This window comes from Heterodontus francisci, chromosome 7, assembly GCF_036365525.1.
Source record: "Heterodontus francisci isolate sHetFra1 chromosome 7, sHetFra1.hap1, whole genome shotgun sequence".
Lineage (NCBI taxonomy): Eukaryota > Metazoa > Chordata > Chondrichthyes > Heterodontiformes > Heterodontidae > Heterodontus > Heterodontus francisci.
Window position 1 is genome coordinate 44,610,753 of NC_090377.1, and position 21,042 is coordinate 44,631,794.

A 21,042-nucleotide genomic window follows, 5' to 3' on the forward strand; every position below is an offset into this window, starting at 1 on the left:
ACTGACCTACATACAAATGGCACAACAAACACATTTCTTCCACAACAAAAAGTGCAATGATTGTAGGAGAAAAACAATTCACATATAAAATGAATAATCTCTGAACTCTCTCTGAAAGATCTTACTTGCTTGTTCTAGGCCAAATGGGTACAATGCCTGTTTGTTAGGTTCTGTGAGATTTTTTCAGAATATATTATGCTACTGATGATATAGATCTTAAATGGATCTGATCAGGATACACAATTGAACTTTGGTGTTCATTTACTATATTTTGTGTCTTCTGCAAATATCACATTACACCAATACCCAAAGTTTATCCTCAATTTCTGCAGTCCCCTTCAACTGTTTACCTGATATAGTGGGGTGAAGATTCCTTGAGTGCACAAGCCCTTACAAAATGGAAAGCAAGGGGAAAAATGCTTTTTGTTTCTTGAAGGCATCAGATTCTTCTGTATTCTGCTTGCTTCCCCTGAATACCCATAGCCACACACCACCTAGTGCTTAAAGGATGGGTTGGTAACAAGTTTCCAAGCCCTACTAGCACTGCTCAGATGTGGCCACTAGAAGGTTCATGGCCACAAAATAGGGATGGGTCGCCATCTGATATTACCTTCACATCGTCTAGAGGTGCCTGCCCTCTGCTTGGCACATGCACACAATCACATGAATAAGATCAACAACTGATTAGTATGTGGGATTGGGATATTTGTCTCTCAATAATGTGGCATTGCATGGGTATCTTTCCCTTTTGCTCATAAATTCTACTATTCCTTTTGAGGGAGAGGTACATCAAAATATAAAAATGGTAATTGGGACAAACTTTTCCCCAAATGGTTATTTCAGATTTAGAGTTCAGTGCTCATTAAATTCATTTTGTAGAAATATTCTAGTGTGTTGGGTATGGATCGTTCATATGGGAACTGAAATAGCAGCTTGCATTTAACTCACCTGTACTGCTCAAGTCAGGCCACGGAAAAGAAAATTGAAATCAAAGTCAGTTTAGGTCATTCTTGCACATATCCAGCAGCTGGAGCAAGAATGTCTAGGAGTTGCCCATGTAAATATTCCTAAAAGGAAAAAAAATAAGTAATTGAAATATTCAACTAGAAAAGCACCAAGCAACTTGTGATTCCTTTGACCATTGCCCCTCTTTGGACTAACCATTGAATGGTGATGGATTTAACATTGATTTTATAGATTCTTGGTACATATCTTTGTATTTTGGTTGGGTGTTTTTGGCTGTAGATTTACTTCTTCCACTTAGCCTGTCTCTTGATACATTAATATTGTGGCTGAGTTTGAGACTGATGACTGGAGCATTGGTTCCATGCAGTCTGTATGTTGAAATGCCTGACTCAAATTGCAGTTTTCCTGTCCAAGTATAAATACACTATGATTTCTGAGGTTAAAATGTCTTCTTTGTGTTATTCAATAAATATATAAAATAAGAAAACATGATTTCTGCCTACTCTTTCAAAAAGTGGAAGAGGATGAAAACTGTTTAGCAAAGTATGTGGCTGATTCTTCCAAAGACAGGTTTAAGGCCAGGCTGAGTGCCACTGGATTACTGAACTATGGGGCAAATACAATTGAATTGATCCAACTCTGCTGCTCCCATTTGGATTACACATGCACACTTTAACCACTTGTGAATTTGTTTTGAGTCTTCAGCCTGATTTTGACCTGGAAGTCCTGATAAATAAGTGCAGGTTACAAACATATTTAACTAATCCATTTACTATAAGGATAAAATTAAGAGTTCTTCATAATACAGAATTATGTGAACTGTATTTGAGTTCCCCTGTAAAGATTACTGGGTGTTATTGAAAATTGAGTAGACAAATATAAAGCACTAAAGAATTTCTGTTGACATAGTATCTGTTTCCTGAGATTTTATCTTAAAGTGGAATATGGCTACAATGTGATTGACTACCTCTGAAAAACAGCCCAGCAGTTTTACTGACAATGCAACTGGAAACGAAGTAGGTATCTCCAGGAGCAGTGCAAAATGCATGGTTTTCCCGAGGAACTGGCTGTCTCCCAGAGATTGAACATTCAGCATTGTAGATAGGGATCCTGTCCCCTTGCAACATGAGAAGTTAATGCCGCTGGGCGGACAGCACAATGTCACCGGAAACCATCACTCCACACCCACCCTCCCTGAACCATAAATTACCAAATGTTATGCAAGATTGTAATATTTTCAATTTTGATTTCTTACAGAAAATCAACCAAATGAGAAAAGAGGAGTCAGGCTCCAGATTGTCCAGTCTGCCTACCGTCTCGGTAGATACCCTCAACAGGATCAATTCCAATAATTTGCATATTATAGAAGAGGACAAAAACTGTTCAGCAATGCCCGAGGCTGAGAAAGAGGGTGTTGGGAAAAACGAAGACCCCTCACTGAGTTCGCCTGAAAAAACCGGTGTGGACAATCTGGAATCACTTAGTGACTCGTTGTATGACAGTTTCTCATCTTGCACCAGTCAAGCGTCGAATGAGGTGTAGGAATAAAACACTGGAAAATGTATTGAACGGCCTATAGAGCACTTACAATAGAGAACCAAAAGGGTAAAGCCGCCGAGTAAAGAAATGCTGAACATCTTTAAAATCGTACCACAGTAAAACGAATGGTGCTTCGGTTTGAATTGAGACCAGATAGCAACTAGCGAACTAATTCCACTCTTCAGATAACAGATTACAGTTGTTGGCAGAAGCCATTTGAATTAAAACTGGGATACGCTGCAACTCCTATATAGTGAATTAATTGATTTACGGGAGACAAATTTTGCACTGTATAAATGTTACTGTTTCTGTAAATTGAAAGTTATATTTGTAGCAAAATCATGAAAGCAATAAATGGTAAAGTAATAGTGCAATCCTGTTTGGGCTCACACATCTCCAGCTGGACAGTTTGACTTCACAGGTTAGCGTTGGTTTTTTTTTCCTCTCTGCGTTTGTTTTTTGCGTTTTACTCCAATCAAATCCAGTAGGAATGAACTATTTCACAAGTAGTTTGGTACTCTTGGAATATGAAATGTGGCACTTATAAAAGTGCGCAACCACCTTAAGCATTTAAAAATCTTCCCAACTCTAGTGTCTGTATGCAGCAAATCGGCGAACCCAGTCCAGAAGATGTATATTTTAACTCTCAGGTGACTTGAATCATTTTCAAGAAAATGGATGGCTGTGTCTCCCAGCTCTACGGGAGTTTGTCCATTTTTCATTTTTTTAATAAGTCTATGCCAGGCAGGGATATCTGTAGCATAATGTAGTTTTTTTTTTAATGTACGGCATTATGAGCATATTTCCCGTTACGAGCCAGCCAAACTGTTCTGATCAATCTTCACTTTCCCTTTATCCCAGCTGGAGTTGTTGCAGGCACTTGCTGATTTCCCTCTTGTTTCCTATCAGGCTGGTGTTCATGTGAATGGAAAAGGTGCGATATTTCAAATGGTGTGTATTTTTTTCTAGCTGTGAGATATTTATATCTACTTTTGTACATGGAATTGTAAAGTAGTATATTTGATACTTTCTAGGATTCTATACACAAGTCTTTGAAACGGCTGGTAAAGAGTACCAAGTGTAAAAAAATTCCGAAATCTTAAGGTACCAACAGTGTTAACGTTAACGTCAATATTTGGTGCAATCTTAGAATGTTTATATTAGAAATTAATGTCATATTTTCATGTAAGGGCATTGCCAGAACAAATAAAAATCGATGCTTTTGCTTTCAGACTTCAAACAAGTGATTATGTCATTATATTGCAATTCCTGCACCTTAGCTCATTATTTCCCCTCTCACTAGATTGTAAAGCGAGAACTTTCAGAACAAATTACTTTGCTGCATGAAGCTTGCGTCGCGTTGGCTATTTTGTGTTGCCTTTGCTTGCAGTGAAGGGAAAGTAAGGATGAAGAAAGCGTATTCCTCTGAGCTTTAGATCGTTAGCTGGGCGAATTACAGAATTGCGTTTCAATTCTACGCGCACACTGGTGGAAAGACTCACTTCCCACTCCCAGGATCGATGAGTGTCTGACTTGCAGCATACCTGCAGTTATTTAATAATAAAACACTGGCTGCAGCTGTAGACAAAAATTGTAAATGCACTTTTATTCAAAGCAGGGATTTGACCAGTGAGCCGTGGATCGCAATAATAAAAAAAAGAACAAATGGAAAAGCTTTCAAGCATACAGGTAATCAATCACCCTGTGTTCAGATAAGCCGGTCAAATACTGTTACAGTAACGCTCGTGAGGCTTTTTGGGCTTAACTGTTTGAAGACCATAATTGGAGCTTTGTCAGCCGAGTCCCGCGTTAAAAAGAACCATTCGCTTATCCTTTCTATTGTCAAGCTCTGATCGTGTAATTGCGGTATTCTGCAGCGTTGTGTTGGATTTGCAACTGACTTTACTGGCTCAAAGCCCCTGAGCGCAAAGGCTTCCATTAGATGTAACCTTCGGCACTGCTAATTCTATCAAACTCTCAAGAAACTGTTTGAGAAGAAAGAATACAGGTTTTCTCAAATCTGTTCATCAATATACTTGTATATTTCTAATCATTAGGTTCCAATTTTATCCATGGACTTTCATTCTCATCTATACACCTCCCCCTTGTTCTTAGTCTTACAATATGCCCCCTTTCTTATTTATTCCTCCACTCCCTTTCCTATCACTTAATTGTTTTCCATTCCTGCGTTTCTTAGTTTTAATGTCTCACTTATTCCTTCTTCCCCTCCCCCTTTGAAAATGTTACGATGAATCTCTTTGCATCCCAAGTGACAGATGACTGCTGTCACGTGGTGCGAATGTTTGAATCCTCTGTCCATTTCCACTCTGTCTCATTTCCAAACTCTCAGTTTACTCGGGCTCCCAGCCGAGAGACCACTCAGCAGACATGGCTGCATCACGGCAGCTCGCCTAAGACCCGAAACCGATCGTCCGTTCCACTATTTCCTCATTATTCTACAGTGAAACAGAATGGAGCTGTTCATTTACACAACTTTCTGCGGATTTTTAGCGTCTACAGGTAAGCTTACAGGCAACTCAATTTCACAGGATCTGAAATAATTTATTCTGAAATAGCGGTAACCAAAAAAATTGGTGTGCATTTTCTCTGCTCTCTGCTCCCGTGTTTGGTCTAATCAATTTCCAACAATGATTTTAAAAAAGCATTTAAGGTTTTTGTAGTTTATGCACAATAAATCAATGTGTGATCAATTAATGACAATAAAAGTTAATAAGGTCCATAAGTGAATCAGAAATGAATGATCAAAGCTTATATAATCTTAGACTTGAAATTATTTCACATGACTGATCTTGCAATTTATTGGATTCATTTCACTCTGTACATCTCCATTGTCATTTCAATGGCAAGTCTTTAGATAAATTAAGAGCAGAGAGCCTGACTTGACAGTCGATCAATCCACGCCGTATTAATTTTAACTTTTTCAGGGCTTGGCTTTCAAATTCAATGTTACCAATGTGAAGAATTCCGATTAAACGACGATTGTTCATCGCCAGAGTTTATAGCAAACTGTACAGTCAACGTGCAAGATATGTGTCTGAAAGAAGTGATTGTCAAAAGTGACGGTAAGGAACCATTCAAGAGAACATTGCGTTGGGAAATATTTATTCAGGTCCACTTGTTTTAATTTACCTCCAGGCGCAACGACTTTTCGTCAGTGGATGTAAACATAAATAAAAATGGATTATTCTGACTGCAACCTTGTAATTAGAATTTCTTCCTCTCGACTAGATACAATAAACATTCCTAATTTAATTTTTATTGACCAGCCAATTTCTGCCTGAAGTGAAATATAACCCCCTTCAAGCAGTGAAGTGTTCCGCGTTCTTGTGAACCTAGGTTTCAGTTCATTGCAGAATAACTAGAATAAATCTTAGCCACATAAAACGCAGCTGATCGATCAACCCGCCCCATTCTGTGCTTCTTCTGTGTCTACCTGTCTAACATTCCTGTGTATGGGAACTAGAAAGAAAATAATCACAAATTGAATTGTAAGATTTAAACTGTGCATAGTTGCAGGATGTTGTCCTCTTAAAACGTCAATAGAGATCATTTCCCACTTGCATGGTAATCTGGATAAAGCCCCACACACGAAACCAGATTGCTGTGAAAACACTTTTCACTTAAATAAATGTTAATTTTATATTCAAAAGCCTTTCAAAAGTTTGACTTCTGGAGAGATTAGAAAAGTTTGAGCCCACTTTGATCCAAATGTATGATATTTGGGAAAGAGACCTTAAAATAAGAAAATTGTATTTAGGTCTCACCAAGTAATTGGCACTTATTTTAGAAACTTTAAAAGTCTAGAGAACAAAGATCACCAGAGAGGTTAGGAGCATGGAAATGGGAGTAGGCCACTCAGCCCCTCATGCTTGTTTCGTCATTCAGTGAGATCACAGCAGATCTGAATTGTAACTCCATCCATCTGCTTTGGCTCTATATCCTTTAATACTCTTGGCTAGCAAAAATCTACCAATCTCAGATTTAAAAATATTATTCAAGCTCACATCTTCAGCTTTTTGTGGGAGGGAGTTCAACCCTTCTGCCACCCTTTTTGGGAAGAAATGTTTCCTCACTTTTTTCCTGAGTGGCCTGGCTGTAAAATTAGGCTTATGTTCCCTTGTCCTAGACTCCCCCACCAGCGGAAAAATGTTTATCTCTATCTACCCTATGAATTCCTTTCAAAATCTTCAAAATCTCAATCAAATCCTCTCCTATTCTTCTGTATCCCAGGGAAAACAACCTAGTTTATGTCATCTCTCCTCAGAATTTAACCCTTGGAGCCCTAGCAACATCCTGGTGAATCTGCGCTACATTCCTTCCAAGGTCAATATATCCTTCTACGTTGCAGTGGCCAGAACAGTACATAGTACTCCTAATATGGTCTTAACCAGGACTTTGTATAGTTGTAGTAAAACTTCCTCCGATGTATATGTTAGCCTTCTAGATATAACGGATAGAATTCCATTAGTCTTTTTGATAATTTTTTTGTATTTTTTCCATTTTAGTGATCTGTGTTAATGGACCCATCAATGTGTTTGGACCTCCACCATTCCTAGCTGTCCACCATTTAAAAAAAAATACCTAGCTGTATTGGTCACCTCACACATATCTGTGTTGAAATCCATCTGCCACAGTTTTGCCTACTCACTTAATCTATCGATGTCTCTTTGCAATTTGATGCTGCTGTCTACGCTACTTATGATACAACCTATCTTTCTGTCACTGGAAAACTTAGATATATGGTTCTCTATTATTTTATCGAAGTCATTAATAATGTAGTAAATTGTTGAGTTCCCAGCAAAGATTCTTGTGGGACACCACTCGTCACTTTCTTGCCATTTGAGTACATATCCATTTTCCCTACATTCCCCAATTTTCTAACCAGTTCAATAACTTGCCTTCAATTCAATGAGCTTTAATTTTAACTAGTAGACTCTTAAGTGGAATATTACTGAATGCCTTCTAGAAGTCCACATAAACTACATCCATAGATATTCGCTTGTCTATACTTATGTTACTTCCTCAAAAAATTCAATTAGGTTTGTTAGACCATGGCCTATTCTTTACAACTCTATGTTGCCGGTCTCAGATCAGCTCAAACTTCCCAACGTGCTCAGTCACTTTGTCCTTAATTATATATTCAAATAACTTGCTCACAACAGATGTTAGTCCAACAGGTCTATCCTTTCCTGGTTTCGCTCTCTCTCACCTTACTTAAATAATGAAGTTACATTTTCATCTTACTAATCTAAAGGGCTAACTCCTGAAACAAGAGAGTTTATGAAAATTATGGTTAAAGCATCTGCAATTTTCTCACCTGCTTCCTTTAAAACCCGATGGTGGAAATGATTATTTTCCTAATACTTTTTCTTGCTGACTTTAACTTTAGTGGGTTCCTCTTTCTCTACTGTGAAGTCTGACGCTAAGTGATTATTCAACAAGTCTCCCATTTCTTTATTTTTGTTTGCAATATTACCTGCATCCTTTTTTGAAAAGCCCACATTACTCTTGACTGCCCTTTTTCTTCCAATTAAATTGTCAAACCTGTTTGTGTTAATCTTAAAATCCCTCATAAGTTTCTTTTCATATTCCTTTCTGCAGCTTTTACTATCTTTATTGCCATCCTTTTTTCTTTATATTTCTTCCAATATCCTGGATCTACACAATTCTTTGCATTTTTGCATGATTTTTCATTTCGTTTTATGTTATCTCTCATTTCTTTTGTCAACCATGATTGTTCTATTTGGTCCATAGAGCTCTTGCTCCTTACAAGTATATACTGGTCCTGTATTAAGCTAAGTTCTTTTTGGAACATCTCCCACTGTTCCCAATAGGAGTTTTGACCAGTTGGTGTTATCACTGTAGATTGGATTCACTCCAATCTCAGGAGCACCATATTGCACATTGGGATTAACACCAGAAAAAAAGGTACAATAAATCTCTTTAAATGATTCTGAGTATCACCCACTTCAAAATTCCTAAAAGTAGAAAAGTTTTGCTGAGTCTGTTGTGATGGTGTGGAGGAGACCTCTCAGACTGAAAAAAAACAATGGAGATTTGTGTCTTTGAATGCAAAGGGAGAGAATAAAATTACTCTTTGTGATTGATAATTATTAGTAAATACATGCTGTAAATTAGTAAATACAACCAAATGACCTTGGTTGTTGACTTAAAATGGTGAACGACTGATGAAGAGGAACATTCTCACCTCTGTAAATATGAAATGGCCCCTGTCCTTAGCATCGACACTGGCAAAACGCTTGTGTCGAGATCAATGTTGGGATAGACCCGGGGAAATCACATCCAAATGAGGTCCTCAATTCGCCATGTTAAAAGTTCACATGCATCAGAAAGTGATCTGAGTGTTGGATTCCTTAACTCAGAAATATTGTATTTTGAGTGTCTTCCGAAGGAAGTTTTAACTTACAGATAGAAACCATTCCACGGAAAAAGCTCAAGGGAAACAAATATGAAAGAATATAGTTAGGAGTTTTTAAATTCAACAATGCTCTCAAGGAACTTTTAAAATAAAGAACAGTAAACAAGGTTAACTATTCAACATTTTATTGAGATCATAAAACAAAAGACAGATTTAATCACAAACTTTTTAAAATTTAAACAAATTTTCTTTTTTAAAGAACCAATGAGCCTGCTTGTAATTCCCTCCACAGTTGATAACCCATCATTACTGGGTTTATGCATAAAAAACTGGTCCTTAGGCAAAATACTGGAAAACTGTCAATGCCTGTGCAACAGTAACTCGGCATGAGTCAGCATTATAAGTGGAGGAGTTGAAAAAATGATAGTGGAGAACAGAGATTAGAGTTATCCTTCACATATGTCCTATCTTGGGCTTGGAACTGAGAAAAGAATCAGTTCTTAGCATGACAGTGGAACAAAAGGAATGCTGTCGGTCAATAAGAAAACATCTATAATAGGAAGAATAATATCTTTCATGTTACTAGAGTGAAAAATAGCTCTTAATGTTTGTGGAAGACGCAATTTGAAGAATAAAGTAATGCACAGGGCATTTAGTGATTCCTGTTGATCAAGTCAATGTGGAATTGATCGCCGAAGAAATTGTTTTAACTTTGTAAGATTTCCATTTTCTTGAGTACTCAAGATTTCTGTATTTGTTGATATAATTTCCACATAATTTCACTTGTAGGATGGAATGCTGAATTAAGCTTGAGATTGCTATGAGCTCATTTTGGAAACTGACTTTTTTAATTTTAAGGTGCTTAGAATGACAATTTTTTTTTGTATGGTGTGCTTGACATCAGTTTGCTTGGGATCTGCGACAAAGTTGTTTTTGTAAAATTACTTACATCAACAATTTTCATCTGATCCTATGGCTTTGATGAAATCATGTAACATAATACAGTTAATGTACTTCACATTAATGGAGTGGAATGTTGTGAATATTGTCATGCACACTGGAAGTGCAATGATACAACAATTAGTGACTAACTCTGAAGAGTTATGAAAAACTGACTTAGTCTTTAAAAAATGAACTCTTATTTTAAAAAGTGAACAATGGTCCAAAATGACCACCAAAGAAAAAGGGGATTGGCCTTTTGTGTATTCAAGCAGTCTGACAAAAACAAAAGGCAAATCTTCAAAGACAAAAGATGTTAATGAAACCCATCTTACACCTATCCTAAAAACATTCCAGAATTGAATGTCTTCTTCTGAAACAAAGGAGGTGTGAAGTAGCCTCGTCCTGGGCCATAGTGTAGTCACCATGTGGAAGAGAGGAGAATGTCTCCTATCAGGAGGTGAGAGTGAGAGAGACTGTTTTACCTTAAAAAAGACCACCAGAGAGAGAGAGAAACTGCCCAAGAAGGTGAATCTACTTGTAACAGCTTGAGTTCAAGCCAAGCCAGAAAGCATAATGCCCTGTTGAAAAAATACCGTCTACGGTATACAACAGTGAGAGCTAGTAGTAACCCACCATCTTCAACAGAACTCTCAATCAAGAGAGAAATCTACAATCATCTCAGGCCTACATCCATCTAGAACTTGATTCTCAAGAGAATTCAACAGGTTTATTGAAACCCCACTGAAAATCACCTTCCTTTTTCCCTTCTCTATCTGTTGTGTGTGTGTGTGTGTGTATGTGTGTGTATGCAGTTACAACAATTTTGGGATAAGGCATATTGATCAATAAACAATTGACTTTCTGTTTTTAAAACTTACAAGAAAACCTGTCGCTGTCTGTTTATTTGAGAAAAAAAACACCAAGGGGCTAAACTCTAATACAAGTACACTTGCTGCGGTCAGGTGAGGAGTGGAACAGTGTGAACCACCCATGTCACACCACATGGCTGTAAAAAACTGGGGCTTAAAGCCAGGATCTGAATTGCCAGACAAATGAGTGATTTGGAAAACAGGAGTAAAATTGACCTCTAAAATTGTGGAAAAAGAAACAAACAGGTTTTCTTGTATTTTTTTCTCTACGGTACTAGAAAGAAAAGAGACGGCCACATTTGATGCTAAGGAGTTTGTAGAGCCGGGAGAGATGTCCCATGATAAGTTAAAAATTATGTGCTGAAGATTTAGAAAGAGGTAGGAATCACTTTCAGACAAAAAACAAAAAACTTGAACTAGTGAAAAGTCTAGCCAACCACTTACAACTTACCCCTGAATGAGAAGAGGACAGCATAGAACCTGAGACTGAAAATATCATTCTATCTAGAATCTAGTTGCAGATGAAAAGGGAAGAAATACAGTTTCAGTTACAAAAGGAGAGGAAAGGGAATTTCAGTTAAAACAAGAGGAAATACAATTGCAAAGGGTTGAGTTACAGACACTGCAAACCCAAAATGAAAATGCTACCACTCAAACCTTATCCCCAATTCAGAGCAAAACTTTGATGTGCTGAGACACTCAAGACTAGTGCCAAAATTTAATGAGGAGTAAGTTGAGTCATGTTTTATCTTATTTGAGAAAATAGCTATCAGACTAAAATCGCTGAAAGAATTTTGGACTGTCCTCTTAGAAGGCAAGTTCGAGGGTAGGGCTTGTGAAGATTTTTCCCTGTTACCAGAAGAAAGTTCCTCTGATTATGAACAAACTAAAACTGCAATTCTAACGCATATGAGCTGGTACCAGATGCATATGGACAGAAATTCTGACACACCCAGAAAAGACCCACACAGACTTTTCACTGAATTCGAAGAATTAAATATATGGCTTTTGATCGCTGGATGTGATCTCTCAAGCTAGAACTCTCAAATGAAATTTTGAGAGAAGTGACGTTGCTGGAAGAGTTTAAAAATAGCATCCCAAGTAGTATAAGAACTCACATAGAAGAACAAAGAATTCACTGGGTGAGAGAAGCTGCCACCATGACAGATAACTTTGAGTTCATGCATAAACTCTTTACTCAGGGAAAAGCTTTTATGATTTCCAGAGGTTTAAAAAGGGCATAAAGTGGGAAAGTGATAAAAGATGGGGTGTTAGCAACAGGGAAATAAAAGGTGAGCACACAAGATGCCCTCCACCAGTAAGGAAAGAAAATGCAGAGGACAGGAATGTATGTCACAGACCTGTGTGCTCCCATTACAGAAAAACAGGGCATATCAAAGCTGACTGCTGGAAGTTAAAGGGAAAGCCCATTAATCTTGTAGGCAGACCCGACTGCAGCCCTAACGGTGGAAAGGAATTTCACAGAGAATAATGCCATAGGTACAAATTAAGTAGAGAAAATTCCTGAAGTTTATCAGGATTTTGTTTTAAAAGGAACAGTGTCTCCTTACCCCTCTAGTGAGGCAAGTAAACCTATTGTCCTGCTTCGACACACCGGGGACATTGAATCCCTTATGCTGGGTAAAGGAATGACCTTCCCACCAGGCAGCTCACTAAAAGCAAAGGTTCTGTTAACTGAAATTGAAGGAGGATACATATCTGTACCCCTGTATCGGGTCCACTTGCAGTGTGACCTGGTTTCTGGGCCAATTACTGTAGGAATTATCCCTAGTCTGCCTGTGGCTGGCATAGACTTGATACTCGGCAATGATTTGGCTGGAGGTAAGGTGGTCGCAGCCCCAGTGATATTAGACCAGCCAAATGAGGCCAAGGAGACAGAGAAAATACAAGAGGAAGTCTCTGGAATCTTTCCTGCCTATGGGAAACCCCAACCCATCATTAAACCTGTGCCACTGATCCCCATTCCTGCTTTCGAAGAACCTCTCAGTAGAGTTCTAATTAATTGCATGGGACGCCTACCCAAAACCAAGCCAGGTCATCAGTGCCTGTGAACTATCATGAATATGGCCACCAGATTGCCAGAAGCCATACCCTTGAGGAAAATTACTACCAAAGCTGTAGTCGAGGGGTTAACCCAATTCTTCATCAGATATGGACTCCCAGAGAAATACAGTCCGATCAGAGAACCAATTTTGTGTCCAAAATGTTCTAAGAGGTCATACAAAGCCTCGGTATTGACCAGCTGGAATCCTCAGTGTATCACCCCCCAATCACAAGGGATTCTGGAATGGTGCCATCAGATCCTAAAAACTATGCTCCGAGTATATTGCGATGAATACCCCCATGCTTGGGGCAAAGGAGTAGTTTTCTTGCTCTTTGCTACCAGGGATTCCCCCAATAAATTCACAGGTTTTACTCCCTTCTAATTGACTTTTGGACATGAGGTGAGAAGCCCCTAAAATTGATCAAGGAAAAGCTTCTAGATCAAAGAGAGGAAATCTCGATACTGAACTATGTGATCGCCTTCCAGGAGAGACTTTCCCAGAACTGTGTGGTAGCAAAGGAACACCTCAAAACCTGTCAGGAAGAAATGAAATGGCAGACAGATAAGAAAGCTGCAGTCCGTGAGTTTAAACCAGGGACCAGGTTCTGATGATGCTACCCCTGCAGGGCAAACCTTTAAAGGCCAGGTTTTGTGGCCCATATAGTGTAGGGGAAAAAGTGATATGGTAAACTACCTAATTAATTGTCCTGACACAAGGAAAAAACAAAGACTGTGGCATATTAACATGTTGTAAAGGTACTACAGCCGGGAACTAGACAGACCAGTAAGCGTGTGCCAGGCAGTAAAAGTGATAGAGGAAGAGAGCAGCAGTGAGGACAAACTGGATGAGGATGAGAGCCATGAAAACTCTAAAATTGAACCCCCTACCGCCAAATTGGAAAACACCAAAATTTAAAGGGATTAGAGACAATGTTGGACTATCTCTCTGAATAAGAGAGACAGGACCTAATCACATTATTAATGGAGTTCAAAGAAGTCTGAAGGGACAAACTGGGTTGCACATCTTTAACAGTGCACCATGTGGAGGTAGGAGAGACCCCACAATAAAACAGAACCCCTATAGACTGAACCCAAATAAGCTAGCTCAGGCCCGCCAGGAAATCCAGCACATGCTGGAAAATGATTTAATTGAACCCAGTCAGAGTAGCTGGAGCTCTCCTATAGTATTAGTTTCCAAACCTCATGGTTCAACCAGGCTCTGTATTGATTACCGCAAGGTCAATGCAGTTACAAAAACAGATTTATACCCAATCACTCATAGCGAAGACTGCACATACCAGGCTGGAAATTCCACCTACATCAGCAAAATAGACTTATAGAAAGGATACTGGCCCAGTGGGAAAAGGAAATCTCTGACTTTGTCACCCCCGATGGCTTATTTCAGTGCAAAGTAATGCCCTTCGGTCTGAAAAATGCCCCAGCCACATTTTAAAGGTTAATGAATCAAGTGATAGCTGGTCTAAATAACTGTGTTGTTTACCTCGATGACCTGCTAGTTTTCAACAACACCTGGGAAGACCATTTAAGTCATTTACAGGCACTCTTCAAAAGTCTACAGAATGCTTACATTGTGGCCAACTCAGCAAAAAAAATGAATTTGCCAAAGCCAAAGTCACCTATTTAGGCCGCATTGTGGGCCAAAGTCAAGTGTTGCCAAGAACAGCAAAAGTGCAGGCCTGATAGATTGCCCCATTCCAAAAATCAAGAAGGAAATCATGCACTCCTAGGAATGTGTGGGTTCAACCACAAATTTGTTCTCAATTTTAGCACCTTAGCTGCTCCCCTGATGGACCTGCTAAAGAAAAAGGCAAAAGTGGTGTGGTCAGAGCTGTGACAGATAGCATTAGAAAAGTTGAAGGCAATTTTGACAAACAACTCGGTATTGGCAGCCCTGAATTTCAACAAACCTTATGAAATGGCCATTGACTCCAGTGATGTTGGAATAGGTGCTGCCCTACTCCAGGATGATAACTCAGGTTTGGAAAGACCAATTGGCTATTTCTCAAAAAAACTGAACCGACACCAAAAGAAATACTCCACTATAGAAAAAGAAGCATTAGGGCCCCTCTTAGCTCTTCAACATTTGAAGTCTATGCCAATAATGGGCACAAAGAGATTCATATTCATACTGACCACAATCCACTCACATTTCTGCAAAAATTCAAAGTAAAAAACACCAGGACTTTTCCATGGAGTTTACTCCTCCAACCATTCAACCTAAAAATTTCACGTATAGCGGGAAAAGACAATTTCCTAGCCAACACAGTGCCCAGAATGTAAAGAACACTGCATTAATCAAATTGATATCAGACTCGGGGCTGGAAGCCTGAGGACTGAATGAAATAAATGTGTAAAGTGGTGTGACCCTAAACTGTCTTACTGTTTCTTTTTCTGCTCTTTCTAAACCCTAAAAAAGAAACAACATAAAAATGAAATCCAAGGAATTTCATTTTTTCCCTTTTGGAGGAGGTGCCATGCACATTGCAAGTGCGATGATACAACAATCACGAGCTAAGTCTGAAGAGTTATGAAAAATGAACTTTGTCTTTAAAAAATGAACCATTATTTTAAAAAGTGAACAATGGTCCAAAATGACTGCTGAAGAAAAAGGGGATTGGCCTTTTGTGTATTCAAACAGTCTGACAAAGACAAAGGACAAATGTTCAAAGCCAATAGGCGTTAATTAACCCCATCTTACACCTATCCTAAAAACATTCCAGAATTGAATATCTTCTTCTGAAACAAAGGAGGTGTGAAGTAACCACGTCCTAGGCCATTGTGCAATCAGCATAGGGAAGAGAGGAGAATGTCTCCTACCAGGAGGTGAGAGGTGACACAGTTTAACCCTAAAAGAAAAGCCAGAGAGAGAGACTAACCCGAAGGTGAAGCTAATTGTAACAGCTTGAGTTCAAGCCAAGCCAGGAAGCACAATGCCCTGCTGAAAAAATCCTAAATCTCTGGTATATAGCAGTGAGAACTAGGAGTAACCCACCATCTTCAACAGAATCTTCAGCCAAGAGAGAAATCTACAATCATCTCAGGGCTACATCCATCTAGAATTTGATTCTCAAGAGAATGCAACAGGTTTATCAAAACCTTTCCCCTCACTGAAAACCACCTTCCTTTTTTCCTTCTGTTTGTGTGTGTGAGTGTGTGTGTTATATATGCTGTGCTAAAATGGTTGACCATTTAGGTGCTTTACTAATAGAGCATAACAGAAAAATGTTTAATATTACTGAACCTAATTTTATGGTTGCTTTTTAAGAGTATTCTTTGGTCTTCCTACAAATGCATAACCACAAAACATCTTTAAACAGATTATAAATTTGGCCGATCACAAGGTAGATATTCCAGGAACTTTTGAAACAAAGATGAATCAACACTATTCAGTTTCATTTTTTAAAAAAAATCAAAGAATATTTATCACATTATCCTGAAATTTATGGTTACATTTTGTTTTAGGTTTTAATGGTAATGAAAAGTCAATGCAAACATTGACGAAACAATAGATGCGCCTAACTAAAGAAGCGAGGTGATGAATTTCTCTACCATTTTTGTTCATGGTCTAAAATGCGTGATCACTGGCACATGAATTTTAAAGAGAAGCATGCGCATGATCCAAACATGCAAAGACTGTAACATCTGCTAGTAACTTTATTAGCTGTCAAACTTTCCCTATCAAAGGGAAACTAACAAGTTTTCCCTCATAATGTTTATCCTTTTAAACACAGTACTTTTTCAGTTTCAAAAGTGTATGGTCCAAATATTTGACATTTCATCCTGTACTTGATTATATTTGCATTCAGTAATGTTTAACAATGCATGACCTAAATATGAGAGGCAGAGGAACCTCACAAGAAAGGATTCCAATTTTATCACAGCTGCTAGGTCAGTTATGAAGACCTACCAGCTTCAGCTTCAGAGGTCGGAGGCAGCTGCAGGTCGACAGAGACAACAGCACAGTTGTTCTATGTCGTTGTTCTCCACTGTATTCTCTTGTAATCAGACTGACAATGAATATCTTCACAAGAGCAAATGATAGGGCCTGCCAGCAGGAGTAGAATTAATAAGGACCTAGAGTCACGTTTCCTCTAAATCCACCGCTGATTATTTTTCAATACAAAGGGCATCATATGGCGCCACCTCCTTTTCCTCTACTTTGCACGTGGGAACCAATTATTCCCCAGGTACAAATTGGAGGAAAATCATACCCAATTTGTTTCAGTTCTTAAATGAGAATATTCTTGACATCATACTATTCTTCACATGGTTGCTATGTAGTGATACCAAGGCACAAATCAGCAAAAGGCCAGGAAGAAGAGTATCTTGCAATTTGTAATATAAAGTTGTAACTTATTATTCTTCTGTGTTATGTCTTGTTGCAAAATAGTTCCACATTAATAGAAAACAACTGGAAAAAAGGCAAAGTAAATCTATTATTCTTTTTGCATCACATATTTTTATTCTAGTACATTAATACCTGTATGTTTTGTTACTGCTACATTGAGAAATATTGGTGCCTCATTTTAGCAGGAAGGCCAAAATAGTGCACATGAGCCATGAAGCAGGTAGTGCACCCAGAAACAAGAGTGACCTTGAGGCCAGGCTTATTTTAACTGTTGGGCCTTATTTCCATAACATTGGTGAGCTTATCAGCCCATTGGATTGGTGGCACAACACCTTTTCCACTGGAAGTCCTGCATAGTGTTTAAAGCCTGAATAAGCCTCTTAAAGAGAGCCTGCATTCACTGAAGGAAAATACCAGTGGAAGTTGGTATAGAAAAGCTGCAAAGGTTTTAGGATGGCAGTCAAGAGTGAGAAGGAAGCCCCCAAGTTCTCTGACACCTCCCTGGGAAGGATTGCTGTCAGCTATGAGGGCTGGGAGGAATATGCTATTCCTCAGAAGTGGAAAGAAAAAGCTCAACACTATCGCCAAGAAAGCATGGCTGAACATGGTGCAGAAGTGAGCAGAGGACTTAGGTACAATGCTGGAGAAAATTCAGTGACTTCACAAGATTACAAAGGGTGAGTACAGCTCCTCTTTTACCCATCCCTTGCATGTGCATCTATTCATAATCTCTCTCTGACCCCTGTACCACACTGCCGAGTCCTGAAGGACATATTTGCCAGACTGGGCATGCAGCAGGTGGTGAGAGAAACAACAAGAGGGAAAAACCTACTTGACCTTGTCCTCACCAATCTATGTTTCAGATAGATCTGTCCATGGTTGTATTGGTAGGAGTGATCACCACACAGTCCTTGTGGAGAAAAAGTCCTGTCTTCACACTGAACACACCCTCCATTGTGTTGTATGACACCACCACCGTGCTAAATGGGATAGATGCAGAACAGATCTAGCAGCTCAAATCAGCCATCCATGAGGCGCCGTAGGCCATTGGCAGCAGCAGAATTATATTCAACCACAAACTGTAACCTTGTGGCCCAGCATATCCCTCACTCTGCCATTACCATCAAGCCAGGGGACCAACGCTGGTTCAATGAGGAATGTAGGAGAGTATGCCAGGAGCAGCACCATGCATACCTAAAAATGAGGTGCCAAGCTACAATGCAGGACTATGTGCATGCTAAACAGTGGAAGCAGCATATGATAAACAGAGCTAAGCAATCCCATAAGCAATGGATCAGATCAAAGCTCTGAAGTCCTGCCAAACCAGTCATGAACAATTAAATAACTAACTGGAGGAGGAGACTTCGCAATTATCCCCATCCTCAATGATGGTGGCGCCCAGCATGTCGTTGCTAAAGACAAGTCTGAAACATTTGCACCCACCTTCAGTCAGAAGTGCTGAGTGGATGATCAATCTCAGCTTCCTCCTGAGTTTTCAAGCATCACAAATGCTAGTCTTCAGCCAATTCGATTCACTCCATGTGGTATCAAGGAATGGCTGAAGACCCTGGATACAGCAAAGGCTATGGGCCCTGACAACATCATGGTTATAGCACTGAAGATTAGTACTCCAGAACTAGCCATGTCCTTAGCCAAGCTGTTCCAGTACAGCCATAACACTGGAATCTTGCTGACAATGTGGAAGATTGCCCAGGTCTGTCCTGTCCACAAAAAGCAAGACAAATCCAATCTGACCAATTACCGCCCCACCAGTCTGCTCTCGCTCATCAGTAAAGTGATGGAATGTGCTATCAAGTGGCACTTACTCAGCAATAATCTGCTCACTGATGCTCAGTCTGGGTTTCACCAGGACAGCTCAGGTTCAGACCTCATTACAGCCTTGGTCCAAACATGTGATTGCTCTTGACATCAAGGCAACATTTGACCGAGTGTGGCTGCAAGGAGCCTTAACAAAATTGAAATCAATGGGAAACAGGGGAACAGTCTCCACTGTGTATCACAAAGGAAGATAGTTGTGATGGTCTTCAGTACCATTCACAACTCCTCTGATACTGAAACCATCCGTGCCCAGATGCAGCAAGATCTGGACAATATTCAGGCTTGGGCTAATAAGTGGCAAGTAACATTCGCGCCACACAAGTGCCAGGCAATGACCATTTCCAACATGAGAGAATCTAACCATCTCCCCTTTAGTTCAATGGTATTACCATTACTGAATTCCCAATCATTCGCATCCTGGGGGTCACCATTGACCAGAAGCTTAACTGGACCAACCATATAAAAACTGTGGCTACAAGAGCAGGTCAGAGGTGCTGAATTCTGCAGCAAGTAGCTCACCTCCTGACTCCCCAAAGCCTGTCCGCCATCTATAAAGCACAAGTCTGGCGTGTGATGGAATACTCTCCACTTGCCTGGATGAGTACGGCTTCAACAACACTTAAGAAGCTTGACACCATCCAGGACAAATCAGCCCGCTTGATTGGCACCCCTTCCACCACCTTAAACTTTCACTCCCTTCACCACCAGTGCACAGTGGCAGCAGTGTGTACCATATACAAGATGCACTGCAGCAACTCACCAAAGGTCATTCGAAGCACCTTCCAAACCTGCGACCTCTACCACCTAGAAGAACAAGGGAAGCAGGCGCATTGGAACACCATCATCCTAACTTGGACAGTTCCTTCACTGTCATTGGGTCAAAATCCTGAACTCCATCTCTAAAAGCACGGTGGGTGAACCTGCACCAAATGAACTGCAGCAGTTCAAGAAGGTAACTCACCACCATCTTCTTGAGGGCAATTGGGGATGGGAAATAAATGCTGGCCATGCCAGTGATGCTCACATCCCATTAATGAATAAAAACAAAAACACTAATCCACACCCCTGCATCACTTCACCCACCACCATCACTGTATCACCTCTCATCCTCACTCCAAACACACACTCACAACCTGCTTCCTCCTTTCATTGCTGCCACTCACACCATCCTCTTCTCATCTGCTCTCAATTGCTCATCTTTTTTAGAATTTTTTTTAGAACATTACAGCGCAGTACAGGCCCTTCGGCCCTCGATGTTGCGCCAACCTGTGAAACCATCTGACCTGCACTATTCCATTTTCATCCATATATCTATCCAATGACCATTTAAATGCCCTTAAAGTTGGTGAGTCTACTACTGTTGCAGGCAGGGCGTTCCACGCCCTTACTACTCTCTGAGTAAAGAAACTACCTCTAACATCTGTCCTATATCTATCACCCCTCAACTTAAAGCTATGTCCCCTCGTGTTTGCCATCACCATCCGAGGAAAAAGACTTTCACTATCCACCCTATCTAACCCTCTGATTATCTTATATGTCTCTATTAAGTCACCTCTCCTCCTCCTTCTCTCCAACGAAAACAACCTCAAGTCCCTCAACCTTTCCTCGTAAGACCTTCCCTCCATACCAGGCAACATCCTAGTAAATCTCCTCTGCACCCTTTCCACATCCTTCCTATAATGCGGTGACCAGAACTGCACGCAATACTCCAGGTGCGGCCTCACCAGAGTTTTGTACAGCTGCAGCATGACCTCGTGGCTCCGAAACTCGATCCCCCTACTAATAAAAGCTAACACACCATATGCCTTCTTAACAGCCCTATTAACCTGGGTAGCAACTTTCAGGGATTTATGTACCTGGACACCAAGATCTGTCTGTTCATCTACACTACCAAGAATCTTCCCATTAGCCCAGTACTCTGCATTCCTGTTACTCCTTCCAAAGTGAATCACCTCACACTTGTCCGCATTAAACTCCATTTGCCATCTCTCAGCCCAGCTCTGTAGCCTATCTATGTCCCTCTGTACCCTACAACATCCTTCGGCACTATCCA

General features: G+C 39.9%; 2 protein-coding genes across 15 annotated transcripts in view; both read left to right on the top strand.

Annotated features, from left to right (window-relative positions):
- Nucleotides 1-3,733, top strand: part of LOC137371950 (nck-associated protein 5-like) — a 693,455-nt gene extending 689,722 nt beyond the window's left edge. For all 14 annotated transcript variants that reach the window (XM_068035093.1, XM_068035090.1, XM_068035092.1 and 11 more), the window contains one exon: nt 2,224-3,733. In XM_068035093.1, the coding sequence (XP_067891194.1) occupies nt 2,224-2,508 (285 nt within the window). In that variant the 3' untranslated portion in view covers nt 2,509-3,733. The remainder of the gene's footprint in view (nt 1-2,223) is intronic.
- Nucleotides 3,734-4,874: 1,141 nt separating this feature from the next.
- The window catches only part of LOC137371952 (ly6/PLAUR domain-containing protein 1-like), a 50,186-nt gene continuing 34,018 nt past the window's right edge, over nt 4,875-21,042 (top strand). The window contains exons 1-2 of the mRNA XM_068035110.1: nt 4,875-5,025; nt 5,451-5,588. Of these exons, the coding sequence (XP_067891211.1) occupies nt 4,977-5,025; nt 5,451-5,588 (187 nt within the window). The 5' untranslated portion in view covers nt 4,875-4,976. The remainder of the gene's footprint in view (nt 5,026-5,450; nt 5,589-21,042) is intronic.